This window comes from Neofelis nebulosa, chromosome 9, assembly GCF_028018385.1.
Source record: "Neofelis nebulosa isolate mNeoNeb1 chromosome 9, mNeoNeb1.pri, whole genome shotgun sequence".
Classification (NCBI taxonomy): domain Eukaryota; kingdom Metazoa; phylum Chordata; class Mammalia; order Carnivora; family Felidae; genus Neofelis; species Neofelis nebulosa.
In genome coordinates this window covers 85,771,819-85,791,580 of record NC_080790.1, presented here as the reverse complement: position 1 = coordinate 85,791,580, position 19,762 = coordinate 85,771,819, and the positions used below count along the sequence as shown (strand labels likewise).

At 47.6% G+C, this 19,762-nt stretch overlaps 1 protein-coding gene across 4 annotated transcripts in view; it reads left to right on the top strand.

Annotated features, from left to right (window-relative positions):
- The window catches only part of FHL2 (four and a half LIM domains 2), a 65,981-nt gene that overhangs the window by 24,456 nt on the left and 21,763 nt on the right, over positions 1–19,762 (top strand). Inside the window, exons 2-3 of one of the 4 annotated variants that reach the window (XM_058684585.1) lie at positions 10,212–10,423; positions 19,002–19,181. In XM_058684585.1, the coding sequence (XP_058540568.1) occupies positions 19,023–19,181 (159 nt within the window). In that variant the 5' untranslated portion in view covers positions 10,212–10,423; positions 19,002–19,022. Of the gene's footprint in view, positions 1–6,776; positions 6,901–10,211; positions 10,424–18,726; positions 18,893–19,001; positions 19,182–19,762 lie in introns of those variants that run through there. The other 3 variants (XM_058684587.1, XM_058684586.1, XM_058684588.1) reach the window with 3 other exon arrangements.

Sequence of the window (19,762 nt, the reverse complement as noted above, 5' to 3'; positions counted from 1 at the left end):
GTGGGGAGGGCAGGAAAAGAAAAGAAAAGAGGAGAGGAGAGGGAAGGAGAGGAGAGGAGAGGAGAGGAGAGGAGAAGAGAAGAGAAGAGAAGAGAAGAGAAGAGAAGAGAAAAAGAAGGAAAGAAAGAAAAAGAAGGAAAGAAAGAAAGAAAGAAAGAAAGAAAGAAAGAAAGAAAGAGAAAGAAAGAGAGAGAAAGAAAGAGAGGGAAGGAGGGAGGGGGAAGGAGGGAGGGGGAAGGAAAGGAGAAAAAAGAGAGAATGAGAGGGAGGGAAGGAGAGAGGGAGAGAGAGGAAGGCAGGAAGGAAGGGAGAAAGAGAGGGAGGGAGGAAAAGAAAGAAATGGAGAAGGAGAGAGAGAGAGGGAAGGAGGGAGAGAAGAAGGGAGGAAGGAAGGGAGAGAGAAATAATGGGAGGGAAGGAGGGCAAGAGGGAGAGAGAGGAAGGCAGGAAGGCAGGGAAAAGAAGAGGCATTTACTAAGAGTTTAAGGAAAGCTAATAAAGGATTTGGGTATCTGACAGTGATTTGCCACTGGAGCCCCTGATCCCTGTAGGAGGCAATGACTAATCTGGAACTGTTACAGAATAATTCCTCAGCATCTCTAACTGTGCAGAAGTTTCCAAAAATATTTGTGCGGTTAGGATGGCCCAGAATTTTAAAAGATTCTTTGGGGGGAGGGGGACAAATAGTACTGCCAGGATACTCCGAAGGTCAGACATTTTAGGAAATCTTTTCCCGGTATTTCAGCGGTGAAGTACCATTACAAGGATGAGCACAAAGCCCGGCCCTTCCAGAAAGCTCTGTTGAGCCTCTCAGGACGGATGTTAAAGCACTTTCTGAACCAGGCGGAAGATAGCCCTCCCCTTGTTTTTTTAGAAGAACATAAGACAACATAAAATAAAGTTCTTCATCACACACAAACAAACGTCACACAACACGCTGTGGAGTCATTTCTATGACAGGAGACCTTTTAGAAAATTGTCAGTGGTTGATTAGCCATAAAAATAACTTCTAGAAGGACTTGATAATTTCAAATAACTCTTGGAGGAGAGAAGAGAGGTCATCGTTTGTTTTAGAGGTTAAGTAAAGAGGACACACAAAGGTCACATGTGGCACACATACCCAGCTTCCCCCTGGGCTAGAGCCCTGCCCCACCCTCCCCTCCGGGCAGCCCAGGTTCATCTTTGCTAGAACACTGGATTTTCGTTCTGATCAAAGTGGAAATAGTACAGAGAGGACTTTGGTGGCAGGGAGAGAGAGAGCCGGGGATTAAAAATTACGGGGCTGGGTCAAAGTTAATTCACAAAGAAGAACTGTGACTTCAGTGTGGGTCAAAGTCAACATTCTGAAAAAGAAGGGAGCACCCTCCCATTTCAGGGACCCCAGGAAGAACTGTCAGAGGCCACACAGACAAGTGCTTCCGGTATTTTAGGGAAGAAAACATGGTGCGTTCAAAATAGGATTTTGCCAGGTTTGTGCACTGTTCTTTTAAATGGGTTTTGGAAGAGCAGACAGAGGAAAAAAGTGTAAAACTGTTGGCAGCCAGAGAAGTGACTGGGTTATTGAAGAAAAAAGCTGAACTCAGAGACAGGAAGATCTCAGACAAGAAGCAAATGTTTTCAGGGCCCACATTAGAAAGTTTTCATCTGAAACAGTTCAGTAACATTTCCTGATCCACAACTGCCCTTTGAGCCTGACAGAAATGAACTGTGGTGTGGACGGTTTCATTTTATTGGCCATTAGGCTGCCAAACAGAACCTTTCTTAAATGAGTTATCAAAGCCACAGTGGAAACTTGTATGAAATGCTCCAAATAAGCTTTAACCAATAATGGCAAACTCAGAAAAGCATGGAGCAGTTTGTGGATTTGGCTCGAAGCCAGACATGTTTTGAGGTTTTGAACACTTGTGACTATTTGCATCCAGTAAATCAGTTTGTGCAAAAGAGAGAACAAAGCAATGGGATATGGAAACTCTGCATCTTAAGAATGAGCCAAGCCTTTCCCTCCTAACCAGAGCACAGCCAGAGCGGGGAGCGGAAGCGAAAGAGTTGGCTCTTTTATGAAGGGCTGGGCTTTTCCTGAAAGTCTTAACAGGCAAAGGGGCAACGTTTAGAACAAGCTACAAGAACAGAGCTGTAGTATAACCAGACCAAATTCCTCAGTTTGCTGGAGGGGACATTGGGACCAAGCTCATGGGCACAGACAGGTGAGCGTCCTGCCTGCACGGTCGACTTTGACAGAGGTGTTCCTATTCTATCCAGGCAAATGATACTTTTAGAAAAAGTGAGCCCATGTGTCTTAGCCAACATCCTGGGGTGGCGCTGTGTCATGGGTAGGCAGACGCGCACAGACCTGCCCCCGACCCCTTTTCCCTCCTGGGAGCATAGCAAGAACTCAGGGCTGACCGCCAGCTTTTATGATGTTAGACACTCACCCTCCAACTATCTGAGGCAATTAAGAATGATTACCTCTGAATCAAGGGCAAATCATCCAACAGCTTCCTGCCCAGGCTTTGAGTGGGCAGAGTTCTGCCTGTGAGAAGTGCTATAAAAATCCTCATTGAAATGGCCAGTTAGGGTAAGGACATAGGGAGGTCTGACCTTCCACCCATGTTTTTGTGTTGTCCCTTTCTTCCTGGTGATGGTCAGGTCTCCTAGTACCCTGGATGTGGCCAAGGTCAGGAGGAGGCCCCTGCCTGTGTGCCCCTCACCCACCTGCTCCCCCCACCATCAGGTCTGACTACCCTCCCAGAAGCAGTGCCTTCCTCTCAGGGCCTTTCAGAAGAGAGGAATTAGGCTTCAGATCTGTATCACTGACATACAGGCTGCAAGGGTTTGCCTTGTGAATTTTCTGCCTGTACTTCCCTCCTGTAAGTACCTGGCAGAGGAATACTTGCACTTAATTGGATTTTAGAGTTCCAAAGCCCAGTCTATGTTTAGTGAATCTATTTCCATTTCCCCCACCCCTAGAAACTAACATGTGGGTTTCTGGTAAATTACTTGTGTCCAGAGTTGGAAACCCTAGGGAGTATTTTACCTCAAGGCACTATTAGTCATCAGAATTACCTGGAGGCCTTGTTAAAACACAGAGAATGTTTACTTCTAACCATTTTCTGGTTGACCCTGATGCTGCTGGTCCCTGGCCATACTCTGAGAACCGCTGGCTTACTCCCTACAGCCTTCCCTCTCTTTCCCTGCTTCCTAGCTACCCCATCCCTGAAACCACCCCTGCGGCAGAGGAAGAAGTTAAGGCATGGTGGCTGAGGGAATTACAGGAGAGTTGAAATTAACATGAGAAGCGTGAACTACCTCTCACAGTTGCCACTGTGCCTTTCCCAGAGAATATAATTTCTTAATTTCTTTCCTCCATGAATTCGGCTTGTATCCGCAGCAGAGAACTTTTCTCTCAAAAAGACAAATCTTTTATCTTTGGAATACAACCTCAACTTTATTCCTTCCTTCTGGATGAGAACTAAGTCTGTTTCCTTCCCTTTTTTTTATTGAGATATATGGAACGTATAATATTATGTTAGTTTCAGGTGGACAGCATGCTGATGTGATATTCAAAGATACTGCTAAGTGATCACAATAAGTCGAGTTAACATCCATCACAGTTACATTTTATTCTTGTGATGAGAGCTTTTATGATCTAATCTCTTACCAACTTTCAAATATACAATACAGTATTATTAGCGATAGTCACCATGCTATCACATCCTTAGGACTTACTTTACAACTAGAAGATTGTACCTTCTCACCACCTTCACATTTCCCTCTTATTCCGAATTCATCTCCACTTTACCATCAAATAAAATACCATGGAATATGGGCTGCCTGGGTGGCTCATTCAGTTGAGTAGCTGACTCTTGATTTCAGCTCAAGGCAGGATCCCATGACTCTCCAGAGTTTGATCCCCAAGTGGGGCTCAGTGCTGATAGTACAGAGGCTGCTTGGGATTCTCTCTCCTTCTTGTTCTCTGCCCTTCCCCCACTTGCGCGCGTGTGTGCGCGTGCGCTCTGTCTCTCTCGCTCTCGCTCTCTTTCTCTCAAAGTAAATAAACTTAAAAAAAAATTACCATGGAATAAAAGCTCATATTTACTGAGTGCCTACTATGGCCAAGGACTGTCCTAATACTGGTTAGTGGTTTATGAGTCATCTCAAAGGATCTTTCCAACAATTTTGCCAAGTATGTTATTCACCCATTTTACATGTGAGCAAACTGTTTTTAAAATAGTTGTCCTTTGGCTAAAATTGTTCAGAAAAGTACGTATCATTCAGCTTAGAATTGTATTTCTCTTGCCACTATTTCCAGCAAACCTTGATTTTCTATAAATTCTATTTAACAAATTTGCTTCCTATTTGTCTTAAAAAGGAGCACATGTTGCTTTGATTGGAAAAATATGGTTATGTTTTGAATATTTACACAGCTCAAAGTTTAAAAGAAACAAAAGGGTATAGAGTAAAACTCAGTCGCCCTTCCCCTCCTGACCCCAAGCTCCCCAGATCTCCCCAGAGACCGCTATTACTAACATAGGTGATCTTCCTCTCTTCCTTTCTCAACACAAATGGCTGGTTACTATCTACTGTTGTTTCCATGGACATAACTGGGAGATCAAATCAATAAATAATAAATATAGCTACTTTGTTCTTTTTAACAGCTATGAATAGAAATAACTCTAAAATATTTACCATATTATACAACATTTAACTCGTCTCTGTTGATGAACATATAGCATGGTCCAATATTTTGCTGATACGAAGAATTTCACAAGGACTACTCTTGTATATGTATCAGTTTACACATGAGCAAGTCTATCTGTAAGATAATTTCCTGTAAGGGAAAATCCTGGGTCAAAACCAAATGGTATGTGCATCTGTAATTTAAAAAAAATGTTCCATTACATAATTTTTCAAGTATTACCAAAGGAAAGAGACTAGTATAATGAACCCCACATCCCGTCACCCAGCTTCAAGTTACCGGTAATCCATGGCTGATACTATTTCATATACTGGCCCCACCCCCACCTCAATGTATTTTGAAACAATTTCAGACATAATGTTATTTCATTGGTAGATATTTTGGCACTATTTCTGAAAACCAGGGGCTTTTAAAATATGTGTATTACTTCATCATCACACCTAAAATAAATTAATACTAATGTATCAACATCATCAACTATCTTGTTAGGGTCACACTACCCCAAACTGTCTCATGAAAATTGATTTTTGAAATAGTTTTTTCTGCGTTTCAGAATCCATTCAAGTCCACGCTGTTCATTGCAGCTAGTTAAATCTTTTGATCCCTCCCCCACGCACCCCTACCCCCCGGAGATCATTTTGTAATTTGCAACTATACAGACAACAAATCTAGATAACTGTCTATACACACTTTGCTGAAGATACTGTCCTGCTCCATCAGTGGGAATGCAGGTCTGGAGCCCAAGCTCCCGTTCTTGTTGAGAACCTGTAGAGTCCGGGAGGAATGGGGGAAGGAAGGCTGGGTGGGCTCACAGCTGTGGCAAGTCTCAGCCCTCCGGGTTGGGGGGGTGGGGGCACTGGAGTGACTTTCTCTTCTTCAAACTACCTGCGTGGCTTTGCCTATGGAAAGACTCCAGGTCAAATCTCAGCCGGCCTAATTATTCTCAGGAGGCCTTGAGCAAATCTCTCTGAGCTGAGATTTCCTCACCATAAAACTGGAATATTAATCCTTATCTTAAGGGGGTGAGAATCAAAGGAGATCTCAGGTAGAGTGATAGCGGCTGGGACTCTCAAGTTCTGTGATTCCATGATGAAGACCCACTGGGAGTCTAAACTACCAGCAGACACTGAGCACCCACAAAGAGAGAACAATCAAATCGTTCTTCCTCCTTTGAGCAGCACAGATTGTTAAATATAGCATGCCTGCCCACCGTCTTTCTGCTCTGCCTTTGCGGCGGCCCCATCAGCTCATCTTCCCGCGTGTCTGCGGGCGGAGGCTGGCCACCCACTCAAGAGCCAACATTTCTGTCTCGATGCCCCCCTTCCCCAGGCGTGGGACGCAGCCTGTGCCCTCTGTCCTGCAGGTTGAGCGGTGCCATCTGTCCCTACTAAGTGTGGGCTTCAGGCACAAGGGCTGGGCTTTAAGTGTGGGAGGCACTTTCTCCCCCTCACCTTTGTTTTCTCGCCCTCAAGGGAAGGACCGAACGTCCAAACAGCCCTCGGGCCCCAGGAGTTGGGGGTTGGGGGGGCGGCTGGCCCTTCCCGAGCCCCAGCCCGGTGGAACAAAGAACCTGGCATTATCCATTCCTTTGGGCCATCTGCTAGGCGCAGGTCGTGACCGAGGGGGGTCTGCGGGGTCAGGCGGAAAAGGCCCAGGGCGCAAATACACCCCAGGCTCTGTCCTCCTGCCGCCGCACGAGCTGATCGGCGGCCCCCGGTTCAGCAGCCCGGCCCACCGCCCCCCCCTCAGGCTTCCGCGGGCCTGGCGTTCCCGGGACCCGGGCGTGGGGAGACCCCTGCCGCTGCGCCCCTGCCGGGCCCCCGGGGGCGGCAGCGGCGGCCCGCGCGCGGCTCTGGCCCCAAACTCGGCCCTGTGAGCCGACGCCGGGGCTGAAGCTCCCGTAGCCCCCGTGCACCAGAGACCCGGGGAGGGGGGGAGCGTAGCCCAAAGCAAACAAAGAGTCGGGGTCCGCGGGCGCGCCCCGGCCGCCGCACCCCCGCGCGGCTGCCCCAGCGCCGAGCCCGCGCCGCCGGCGCCTCGGAGGCGTGCGTCTCCTTATATGGTCAAATGACACGGCGGGGGTTCTCTCGGGCGGGAGCCGCCGCGCTCCACCCGGCCGGCCGCCCCGCCGCACGCCCGCGCCGCCGCCGCCCCGGGACGCACGCCCGCCGGGTCCCTGGAGCCCGCCCGCGCCGCGCCGCGCCGTGAGTGCCTTCAGTCCGCGCCCTCCGCGGGGAGCCCACAGCTTGGGGACCAGGCGGCCAGGCCGCGTGAGGGCAGGGGAGACTGGAGCCGAGACGCGGGGGAGACCCGGGAGAGGGGAGCGGAAGCGTGCGCACACCTGGGGAGGGGACCCCGGCCCTGGGGGCGACCTGGAGACCGGACGCGGGGGAGACCCTTGGAGAGGGAAGCCGAGCCTTGGAGAGATCCGGGGAGAGGGGGGCGTCTGCGGGGGCGACCCAAGCGGGGGAGGGGAGCGGAACCGTGAGGACCCCTGGGAGAGGGGAGCACAGCTGAGGGATGACGTAGGCTGAGCGGAGCAGAAGCGTGCGGACACCTGGGAGAGGGGAACCGAGCCTGGAGGGAGACCCAGGAGAAGGGAGCTGAGCCTTGGGGACGCTCAGGGAGAAGGGAGCCAAGGCTTGGGGGAGACCCGGGTAAATGGAAGCTGAACCGTGGGGACTCCCGGGGAGAGGGAAGTGAAGCCGCGGGGTAGACCCCGAGAAAGGCCGTCCTGAGGGGAGTAGAACTGTGGGGACACTTGGGAGAGGGGAGAGGGGAGCTGAACTGTGTTAGGGAGGGCTGGGGCGCTGTAGTGGGGGGGGGCAACGCTGGATCCTAGAGGTGGGGGGAGACCCATCGCCGGATCCTGGGAGGGAAAACATTGGTCCGAGTCCTGGCCAGGCGGGTCGCCGGGTGGGAGCAAGGGTACAGCCAACTCCCGGCGGGCCCTGGGTGAGGGCTGGCCGCGGGTCCGAGCGCGGGGAGGTGACCATCCCCGCCCTTCCCGGAGGCCAAGACTCTGGAGTGTGAGCGAGTGTGAGCGAGTTGTCGGGGCCAGCAAGCTGGTTGCCATCCACCAGTGGGGGTGTCCGAGGCATTTCCCTTAGGTCCAAAGATGTGCAGCTTGCGATGGGACCTCAGGCACCGACTTGGGCAGAACTTAAAAGACTGAACTATCAGATTTTAAAATATGGGCCTATTTTAAACGAGAAATACTCTGATCTTAAGTTCCACTTGTATGATATTTTAGCACACCTGAAATTTCGGGTTAAATGTTGTCTCTTAGGTAATCAACAATGAATCCTAGCTTATCTTCAAGATCCCAGTTTGGGCTTCCATTGGAACTGGTCTAGCCCAGATTAAATGAAATGTATTCAGCTGCCTTCCATGATGTGCCCTTAGGGGGTGTGCTCCCTTGCACTTACTTTGGGAGGTAATAAATCACAGTTTGGGTTTAGAGTCACGAGAACTGTGTTCAAAACGAGGCCAGCTACTTCTTGCACTAGCTTTGGTTACCTGTGTTTTGCAATAATATGTTAGAGGGGGGAAGTTCTGATATCCAGAAGGTGATTTACACCAAAGAACATCAGAAGCAAGTCTTAGAAGTACAGGGATTTCTAGTCTGACAATTCAACTTCCATAAAACCAAGGTACATTTATGTAAATTTGTTTCACAGTGTTTTCCTCTGAATTCGCTCACTCTGAATTTTTAAGGGTTATCAGTTAATTCATTTGACCCCCAAACAATGTGGGGGGTAGGGGTGCTGACCCCCCCATGCAGTTGAAAGTCCACGTATAAGTTTTGACTCCCCAGAAGTGTAATTACGGATAGCCTACTGTTGCCTCGAAGCCTTACTGATAACGTAAATAGTTAACATATTTTACATACTGTATGTATTGACCGCCGTATTGTTACAATAAGGTAAGCTAGAGAAAAGAAAATGTTATTCAGAAAATCATGAGAAAATACATTCACAGTGCTTTATTTATGGGGGGAAAAAAGCTGCATATAAGTGGACCCGCACAGTTCAAACTTGTGTTTTTCAAGGGCCAACTGTATATAGAATTGGGTTTCTACAGTGTTTATTATGGTGCCATGTTTTAACATGCTTCTGCACAGCAGCACATTGACAAGGGCTAAATCAGGGTGCCTGGGTGGCTCAGTCAGTTAAGCATTGACTCTTGATCTCAGCTCAGGTCTTGATCTTGGGGTTGTGAGTTCAAGCCCTGCGTTGGGCTCTGTGCTGTGCGTGAAGCCTACTTAAAAAGGGGGGAGGGGCTAAAGTGGTTTATTATAGATCAGGCACTGTTCTAGGCACTGACATTCAGTCTCATTCAGTCCTTACAAATATGCTGTAAGGCAGGTGTGATAGGCTGGTGGACATGCGCGGTTGGAACAAGGCTCCCTGACATCACATTCCTCGGAGTCTAGCTGTACAACCTTAGCTAAGTCACCTTATCTCTTGGTACCTCAGTTTCCTCAACTGGGAAACAGGGAGGTGATAGTGGCTTGCTTGAAGGGTTGTTATCAAGGCTGCATGTCATAAGCAGTGTATATATTGACATCATCTTTGTCTTTGCAGATAAAGTAAAGCACAGAGAAATCAGAATAACTTTGGCCCAAGGTTTCCCAGACAGTAAATGGTGGTCCTTTGATCTGACCCCAGGCAGCTTAACTGGAGAGGCTGAGTTCTAATCACTAAAGTATTGGAGGCATACCTGTATATTTCAGTGAGGCCTTATGCTGCATACTTTGACCCATGAGTGCTTGTAAATTACTTCCAGTACTGCAGGAAATCTGGTTTGCACACAAAAAAAGCCCTGTGGGATATTGAAAAGCAGTTCGGCTGGGCAGTAGGAGGCCTAGGTTCTATTTCTGTCCTGCATCAAGGGTGGGTTACCCAGCCTCTGGGGCTGGGATTGTTTCATTTGTCAACAAGGGGGCTGGAGTAGATAAGCTGCTCTCTGGCTCAGAGGCCCTAAGATACAAAGTTCCTTGAACTTGAGTGAACAAAAACAGATACGGGATACTTCCTGTGTAGTTTTATTATGAGAATTTTATCAAAGCCCATTTATCATGTGGGATTATACTGAGAGCCCACTGCCTGAAGATGACCACCTTGACACAAAATTTTCCGGGCTCTTCTCTAGTGACCGAGAGCCTGGTCTTCCAGGAGATCAAGCTGGCACTGTGACTTTGGGGCAAGTTACCAGGCACCTCTGTTATCCTGAATTGTGGATTTCAACTTTGGCCCCTGTGATGGTTAATTTTATGTCAACTTGACTGGGCCGGCCACAGGATGTCCAGACAAGTGTTCAGACACTTCCTGGGTGTATCTATGAGGGTGTTTCTGGATGAGATTCACGTTGGAGTCTGTAGACTGAGTGAAGCTGATTGCCCCTCCCAATATGGGTGGGCCTCATCCAATCAGTTGAAGACCTGACCAAGAAGGTTGAGCAAGTGGCAATTCCTCTTGCCTGACTGTTGGACTGGGATATCAATCTTTTACAGCCTTCAGACTCAGACTGAAAAGGAGACTACCTAAGAGGGCACTTTCCCTGCCTGACTGCAGACCTGGGATATTGGTCCTTTCCAGCCTTTGGGCTTGAACTGAAACTCAACTCTTCCTGGGTCTTGGGCCTGCTGACTTTTGAATTGTAACTGACATCATTGGCCCTTCTGGTTCTCCGGCCTTCCACAGATCTTGGGACTTCCATAATAGTGTGAGTCAATTCTTTGTAACAAATCTCTGTATATATATAAATATATATGTATGTGTATATGTATATGTATCTTATGAGTTCTGTTTCTCTAGAGAATCGAATACAGTTCTCCAGTAATTTTGCTTAAAAATTCTCCCACTAGCAATCAGTCTTGTTTTTTTTAAGATTCCATGGCTACTTTGCTACCGGTGGTATTGATTTTCTTTCTGCTATAAAATGTGATCCCGCTATAAAAATTAGATCTCCTAGAGATCTAATGACATGTCTGGGCCACGTCTGACGTGTCATGGTTCTCATGGGTGATTCTCACACCTCGTCTGAACTTGGACGTCATGTGTCATCACGCTCGTCCTTGGCCTTCATAATCCCTAAGTTTACTTCGAGTTAGTCTGTGGCTTAAGGATGTTTAGGCTGATGGTACTAAGTGAGGCAAGTGATGCCTGTGACGGTAAGAGAGGTGGCTTCCCTGTTTCTTGTGGGTAAATAAAACGAATAATCACAGGGCATCCTTGATGTCCAGAAATATTTAGGTTTCTAGTCAAAAAGAAAATGGATCCATCTGGGTTCGTTGGCACAGCTTTTGGAACAATGAGAATTGGCCAGCCTGTGGACAAAGTCATAGGAGCTGTGCCAGCCTGTCCTGACGGGATCCCCACGCAGTGTCCTGAAGAAACACCAAGAAGGAAAAGGACTGGGAGAAGGAAAAGGCCATGGGCGTCATGGGCGGTGGGGTTCGCTATAGAAAGAGGCTGGTAGGGGCTCATAGTAGATGGAAGGCCGGGCAGGCAGAAAGTACACAATGAGCTGCCTTTTGGAGACTGGGGCAGACTGATGAGAGAGAGTGAGCAGATCTCATGTTGTTCCTGTGGGAACAAGGCATAGATAATGTGTTTCCATGTTCCCAGGAAGGTGGTGGTAGAACTATAAGGTGGGGCCTCCCCCGAAGCCCCACCCTGGGGTGATTTATGAGCCTGAGGCAGCCTGCCATAATTATGCTTGTCTCGCATTGACTGAACTGACGTGTTTTGAGATTAAATTACAAGCTAGTATCCTGAAAGTGATTTGAATTCTTTGGAGCTAGATCTATTCTGGAACTCTTTAAGAGATCGTATGTTGTATCCCAGTCTCCCAGTGCCTAAAACAGTACGTGGAGAATAGTGGTTACTTAATACATTCTTATCGACTGGATTTAAAAGTCCGTAGGACATCAAAGCAGGATTACCGTTCTTGTATCATGGACTTAAGGTCAGACACTGGGCATTTATTATTTTCCCATTTCGTTCTATTATTCAGTATTCCAAAGGTAACCTGGAAGACCGTGGTTTACCTGAGTCAAGCATTGTCTCTCACACAAAATCTTTCGTAAAACCATCAGAGACAAATCAAGATTTTAAGTTTTTGAAAGTTACTAGTTTCTATAACCAAATTATAAAAAACATCCCTGAGCCCGGCCCACATACTTGATAAAGGCTCATTAAATTAATCCGTACGTATATCACATAGTGGTAGACCTTGTCAATCTTACACCTTACCAACCATCTAAAAATCGATTTCACATTGATTCTAAATACATAATTATATTCTTTCCAATAGCAAACTCTTTGAACTTGCACCTTGCTCTCGTCCACCAGAATTTTGATTGAAAAGAAACAGTTCAGCTAGATGCGTTTTATAAACAGTGTTAGAAGTGAGCCATGTCTGTGTGTCGATACTACTTTTTTTTTATGTATTTTGAGAGAGCACGTGAGCAGGGAGAGGAGCAGAGAGAGAGAGGGGAGAGAGAATCCCAAGCAGGCTCCGTGCTGTCAGCACAGAGCCTGATGCAGGGCTCGAACCCAGGAACTGTGAGATCCTGACCTGAGCTGAAATCAAGAGTCGGACACTTAACTGACTGAGACACCCAGGTGCCCTGTGTGTCAATACTTCTATCCATAGGAAAGCAAACTGGTGCAGAATGTTCTCTGGCTGCAGTTCCAGGTATGAGAGCCTGTGCCCTTGGACAAGGCCCTTGGATGTGTATATGTGTCTGTGCAGAACATCCAGCACCTTTCCCTGATATCTGGAACCTGTGGCAGGGTGTCTAACACGTTCTTTGCAGAGATGCTTGGAAGCATCCAAGCTGGCTGGTTTTTGCTTCTTGACCCCACCAGGCCTCTCCCGGGCTGTGCAGCTGTGTGTACACATGGATGTAGAATCCAAACCCAGTAGGAAAAATTCTGCCTGCTGTGGAAGCAGCAGTTTATCTGGAAGGGAGAAAGAAGCCAGAGACAGAGGAGGAGGAATGAAGCTCAGGGTCAGTGACGTTAGGAAATTTTCACGGCATCAGATGCCAAACCGCATTACATTTTGGGTTTGGTATGCAACACGGATCGTTCACATAACACGTTCTTCGTTTTCACTGTCGACTTTGGCCCACGTATTTGTACTCCCCATCCATTTCTTCAGTCACTCCACAAGTCTTTAGAAGCACCTGACCCTGTGTTTGTCACCTGCTGGCGAGGCCACAGCAGTATGCCTGCCTTCACAGCACTTACGGTTTGGTGAGGGACACAGGTGATCACAATGTCATGTAGTGTCGTGAAAGCATTGTATTAAAAAAATTTTTTTTTTTTAATTTTAGAGAGAGAGCAAGTGGGGGATAGGGACAGAGGGAGAGAGAATGTTAAGTAAGCAGAGCCCACATGCAACAGACTGATTTTCTGAATTCTCTGCAAAAAGTTTTGTTTGACTGTTGACAAGCAATGGAATTTTCCAGCCTGGGTCATTTGAAGATGGACACGGTTTCAGCAGGGACTGACTTACGGGCGCTGCTGCTCAGTGTTGTGAGAAGGATTGGGGAATATTGCAGATTTCTCTTTAGGAATGACTGTTAGAGAAGTCTTGCAAACCAGGGCTAATGCAGAGAAATACTTGGGTCTCCAGGGGAAGAGGAAAATGGCACCTCAGGGGTCAGTTGGAGTCGTAGCTGAATCAATGGAATTTAGAAGACAATGCCTATGGGCGACCTCTTTTGCAAACCCGGCTTTTTTAGGCAAGCTTCTGTGGCCCACCCAGCCTCCCTCTGGGAAGGCCAGGCCAGGCACCTGACACTCAGGGACTGGCCAGCCTGTCAGCCACCTCCCTGTATTCCCAAGACATTTCTCTGGTTAAAAAAAAAAAAAAAGGGGCATGAACTTCTTGCTCTTAATGTCCTTGTGTCTTTTCTACCTTGTTTATCCTCTGTTCTTTCTCCCCTTTTCTGTGTTTCTCTTCTGTGTTCCCAGCTCTGACACCCCCACTCTCAAACTTTGCTTCGTGGTTTTTAAATCTGCAAAGATAGGGGCACCTGGGTGGCTCAATCGGTTGAGCGTCCGACTTCGGCTCAGGTCGTGATCTCGCAGTCTGTGAGTTCGAGCCCCGTGTCGGGCTCTGTGCTGACAGCTCAGAGCCTGGAGCCTGTTTCAGATTCTGTGTCTCCCTCGCTCTCTCTGCCCCTCCCCCACTCATGCCCTGTCTCTCTGTCAAAAATAAATAAACATTAAAAAAAAATTAAAACATTAAAAAAACATTAAAAATTAAAACATTAAAAAAACATTAAAAATAAACAAAATTAAATAAATCTGCAAAGATAAAAATAACCCACCTATATAAGCCTGTGAACTTTTCTTTAAGTTCATTTATTTATTTTGAGAGAGAGAGAGAGAGAGAGAGAGAGAGAGCATGAGTGCAAGCGGGGGAGGGGCAGAGAGAGAGGGAGAGAGAAAATCCCAAGCAGGCTCCACGCCGTCATTGAGGAGCCCGATGTGGAGCTCGAACTCACGAACTGTGAGATCATGACCTGGGCCAAAATTGAGTCAGACGCTTAACCGACCAAACCACCAGGACCCCCTAAGCCTATGGACTGTGCATCACGGCTCCAGTGCACTCGGAGCCTTTGATTTTATACCTGCCCGAAAGCTGGCCCTCAGGGGAGACACTGAGAACCCGGTGCCCGGGGCTCGCCTCACCCAGTGCAGTTAGCTGGGCCTGGAGCCACGCCTGTAGCCTGCCAGCCAGCTTTTTCAAATGCCCAGCTCGTTCTGAGCTGGAGGGGGAATGACCTCAGAGAACGGCTTCCCCCTGGGAAGGGATGAGAACTCCAGGTTCAATGTAACAGCAAGTCAGCAGCCACGCCCTGTGTTCAGGTACGTCCTTGCACCCTGCCGCTCACCTTTCAGCACTTCTGTGTCCCAGATAATGGCCGGGAACCCAGTCTAACCCGTCAGGGGGACGCGCAGGTTCAGAGGGGGGAAGCCATAGTACACGAGGAGGTTGGGGGAAAAAAAAATCCTTACAGAACCAGGGTATCCTATTTTTATTTAAAGAAATGACTCGGAAGGAGACCCCGACACCCTGGAAACTTTCTAAGGAGTCACTGCCCCTCAGTTTCGTCTTCCTCACCCCCACTTGGCAAAGTCGGACCTTTACGTGGTGAACTCTCAGCTGGGCCTCCTATTACCCATTGCCTACAGGGCAAAGCCAAGTTCATGGTCAAGAGTAGAGGCCCTCCTGTCTTTGAACTTTGACTACCTTTACAGCTTCCTCTACAAATACCCTACCCTGCTCCTTATCACCCCTCTGCCCTCCGCCCTCTGGCCTGCAGTCATCATCTGGCTTATCCTTCTCCAGCACAAGGAGAGAGACATGTCTGGGAAGCCTCTCCTGCCCTCCCAGAGGACCCTCATTGTGTCTCTCCATCATTGCCCTGAGCATAGAGCTTTATCATCTGATGCACAGTTGACTGTTAAACAATAGGGGTTTGAACTGCACGGGTCCACTTGTACACCGATTTTTTTTGTCCCAGTAAACGCAGTACATTACAGTAAACGTATTTGCTTTTCCTTACGATTTTCTAAGTGACGTTTTCTTTTCTCTAGCCTATTTCATTGTAGGAACACGGTATTTAATACATATAACATACAAAATACGTGTGAAGCAACTGTTTGTGTTATTGGCACGGCTCCTAGTGAACAGTTGGCTATTAGTAGTTAGGTTTGGGGGGACATCAAAAGTTACATGTGGATTTTTGACTGCTCAGGGGTTGGTGCCCCAACCCCCGCGTTTTTCAGGGATCACCTGTATATCTGTTTTCCACACTGGACTACGCGTTCTTTCAGGGAGGGCCTGTATTGTATTCATCTTTGTATCTCCAGCACTTTCCACAACCTCTGACACACAGTTCCAGCTCCACTGATGCCTCTGGAATGAATAATCAGGTGTTCTATAGATTTAAAAATACAAAGTTACGGGAACCTTCTAATGCAGGACGATAGATATATGGGTGTTTTTTTTTGTTTTGTTTTGTTTTTTTTCATTAAAAAGAAGCTTAAGATTGATAGTGTAACTTTAAATACACACTTTTTAAAAAAGAATGTTGTATGGGGCGCCTGAGTGGCTCATTCAGTTGAGCATCTGATCCTTGATATCGGCTCAGGTCATGCATGATTTCACCGTTTGTCAGTTTGAGCCCCGAATCAGGCTCTGCTCTGACAGCACGGAGTCTGCTTGGGATTCTCTCTCCTTTGCTCTCTGCCCCTCTCCCACTCATCCACGCCATAGAAAGAAAGGATGGAAAGGAAAGGAGAGGAGAGGAGAGGAGAGGAGAGGAGAGGAGAGGAGAGGAGAGGAAAGGAAAGGAAAGGAAAGGAAAGGAAAGGAAAGGAAAGGAAAGGAAAGGAAAGGAAAGGAAAGGAAAGGAAAGGAAAAAGAATATTCTATTTGGTAGCAGTTAATTAAGGGAAAATCGGTATTAAATACTCTGTGATAGAAGAGAAGCTCTTTGGGGGCGCCTGGGTGGCTCAGTTGGTTGAGTGTCTGACTCTTGATTTCGTCATGATCCCAAGGTCATGGGATCAAGCCCCATGTCAGGCTCTGCACTGAATGTGAAGCTTGCTTGAGATTCTCTCTCTCTCTCTCTCTCTGCCCCTCTCCCCCACTTGCTTTCTCTCTCTCTCTTTCCGTATCCAAAATTTAAAAAGATAATAATAAAATAAAAAAAGCAGGGAAGCTCTCTGTTTTCTCATTAGCTTATGAGCAACTTACTTTGACTCTCAGGGTCTGTGCTTCACATAATTCTCTGGGAACCCTCAAGAGGACCATCTCAGATCAACTGTACCTTTCTCTGCTCCTCAACAGTGATGGGTGCTCATTTTACACCTAAACCCATTGGTTTGACAGAAGTGCTCTCCTGATCCTTAAAATTGCAGTGACTTCTGAGGGAAGATAAGGAACAAGGTGGGAGGGAGATCCACCATCATGAGAATCCCATTTGGACCCTCTGAGCAGGTGGTCGCTACTACTCTAGTCCTGCTGGGAGTAGGTGTCAGTGCCAATGACATCTGTCTCTGGAGAGCCTCTGTCATACTTTGAGCAGATGGGGAGCCCTACCAGTTCTTAGAGTTTACTCCCGTAGATGATTTCTGTCCCAGGCCCGTGGAACTGGAGGAGGTAGAAAGCACATATGGCAGGTACCTGAACAGCATCATGATCATTACCTTGAAGGAAATTCACCCCCTTCACTGGCTCGAGAACATAGGAAAGGTCTCTGGAGAAGCGGCTGGTGCTGTCTGCATCCTTTCCCTCGCACCATCTGTGCTTTGTCCGAACCCACATGGAACCACTTTTTGATTTAGACTGGGAGTTTGTTGTTTTCTAACTTGGATGGTTTTTCTCTAACTTTCTAACTTTTTGGGAAAGCTCATGTGAATCCTCTTTTCTCATTAATATTCCTGGGCCCTGGTTTCCTCCATCCGTAAAATGAGGCCGTTGTTGTAGATCCTCTTGAGATGTGTTTCCAGCTTTTAAAATTCTACAGTTTATCGTTCTGTCTCCTTTCATTATTCTTATTTCAAGCTCTCAAATCCTTACTCTTACATTTTTGTGAGAAGAATAGGCAGGCCACCTCTGGTTCCGCAGGTACACGGCAATGTTTATTGGAAAAATATAAATGTTGGAAACACAGCTCCCAATTATGATGATGTAAAGAATTGCCACTTTCAGAGCCAATAACTAAGGAATTACAGGAAAGCATTGAATCTTCAGCCAACATAGCTGCCGCAACCCGAGATGGCCTGAGCACAAAGGATATTTATACATTGGGTTTCAGAAGAATAATTCAAGTGCACAAGAGCTTCGTATTGTAATGTTATCACGAGAATATCCAGACAATGTTTTCTTTAACTCCGGGAAGAGCCGTTTAGAAGGCTGAATCCTGCCACATGTGTCCAGCTGCGCATTTAACGCTCTTGGAAAAACATTGTTCTATAAACACAGAAATAACCAAGTACGGGTGCTTGAAGGAGGTTTAGTTCTTTGCTTATTGTTGTCAGGACCTTGGACATACAAGAGCACAAAATTAATAAACGCTATCAAATTTGCCGTGATCATAAACCAGGCAGCGATATTTTTTTTTGCACCACAGGCTATTATTCCCGAATTTCACTCTTAAGATGGTTTGAAAGCCCTGGACATCGATCCCAGTGTAATTAGAGTTTGCGAAACATGGCTCAGAGTTACAGTTGTCAGTCTACCTGTTTAACAATTTGTGAACTGTGCACACTGAGCAAATTACATATTGCCACTTGAGAAAATACTGAAGAAGACCGAGTCTGTGTTGTTAACGCCCCAGAGGCACGTCTCGTCCCAAGTACACCCATAGTGGCTTGTTTTGGGGGGCAGCTCTAACATGTTTGTAGGGGAACAGCACATGAGGTGAGCTGAGAAGCTCGTCCTGCCGTCCTCCTCCCCTCCTCGTCCCCTTCTGCCTGTGCACACTCTATGCTCACCCTGGAAAAAATGCAGAGTGACTGGCACAGAGATGCATTCTTGTTCCTCTCTGAAAGGCGCGAGGTGTTGCCTGGAAAGCCATTGACCGCAGTCACTGCATTTCCCACTGTGTGACAATCTCTGTTCTTGGAAGCCAGCCTTCCCCTTTATCCTGCTGTCTGGATTACCTGGGCCTCGAAAGGGTTATCTTTTCATAGGGAAGAAGTGACTCGTCCCCAGGGACGTATGGCAGTTTCTCTAGTGCAAGGGCAGGTTTTGCTTCCCAATGTCTTTTCAAGGTCAAGGGTAATGCTCTTTTGGCCTCTCAGGTTTACCAACTCCTGAGGCCCCTCCCTCTGGGCACTGGTTTCTTACTCTTCAAATTTATGCATGATAAAGGGGAGCTCATGGAAAATCTTTTTATAGAAATGAACATATTGTTTCTATCTCGGCCTTTCTATTTTGGGGGCAGGGAGAAAGGGAAGATGTGAGGCTGCGTCACACGTTTGAAGCATAGACCCAGCCCTGCCCGGATGAGAGCTCTGTGTCCAAAATTGACAAAGCTTTTTGTGACACAGTCAACGAGAGAGGGGACGTTTAAGGCAGTGAAATGCGTTCAAGCAACAAAACGGCCCCCAAACTAATTTTTTTTTTTAAGTATTACTGAAAATTCCAACCTTTGAAAGGGTGAGTTCTAGTTCTTTGCCCGGAGGGGATCCCATCCCTTGGCTAAAGATGACAGCAGGAAGGTATCGGGAGTGTGCTCACAGGAACCTGTATTTTCTCTTTCTGATAGGTCGTTGAAAAGCCGGGCGTCATGATGACGGAGCGCTTTGACTGCCACCACTGTGAAGAATCTCTCTTTGGCAAGAAGTACATCCTGAGGGAGGAGAGCCCCTACTGCATTGGGTGCTTTGAGGCTCTCTACGCCAGCACTTGCGAGGAGTGTGGGAAGCCCATCGGCTGTGACTGCAAGGTACCCCTGCTCCCCCTGCCCCGGGCAGCGCCGAGCACTCCTGGATCCCTCTGTGCTCCCCCGAAACCACAGGCCTCTCTGTGTGGTTTGTGCTGGAGCCCGGACCCATGGGGCCGATTGAAATTCCGTCTCTTGAGCCCCCTCTGATGGGCTTGTCCCCTCCAAGAAGCCTCTCTGAGCCTCCTCCCTCTGGCTGGTCTGTGCCCACTCCTAATTCCATAGCACTGGTTGGTGCGTTTCCGGGACATTTATGCTGAGGGTCCTGAGCACACCTCTTACATTCTGGCTGGTGGTGTCCTGATCTAACCAGCCCCTCCCCCCACCTCCCAGCACTGTCACTGTCTGGAAGGCAGCTCTCTCTTACTCATGTTTGTCCCGTGCTGACTCAGAAGCAGTCGGTGCTGCTCAGTAAATATTTGATGAATGCATGTGCACATGAGTGAATTGGAGCTGATTCCCAGATAAATGGGCACATAAAGCACTACATTCATTGGAACATTAGGGACTCTTTTCTTCCTAGTGGAAGAAGAGCAGGATTTGTACCGCTTCTTTCTCCAGGGAAAAAGCTCACGCCTAAGGAA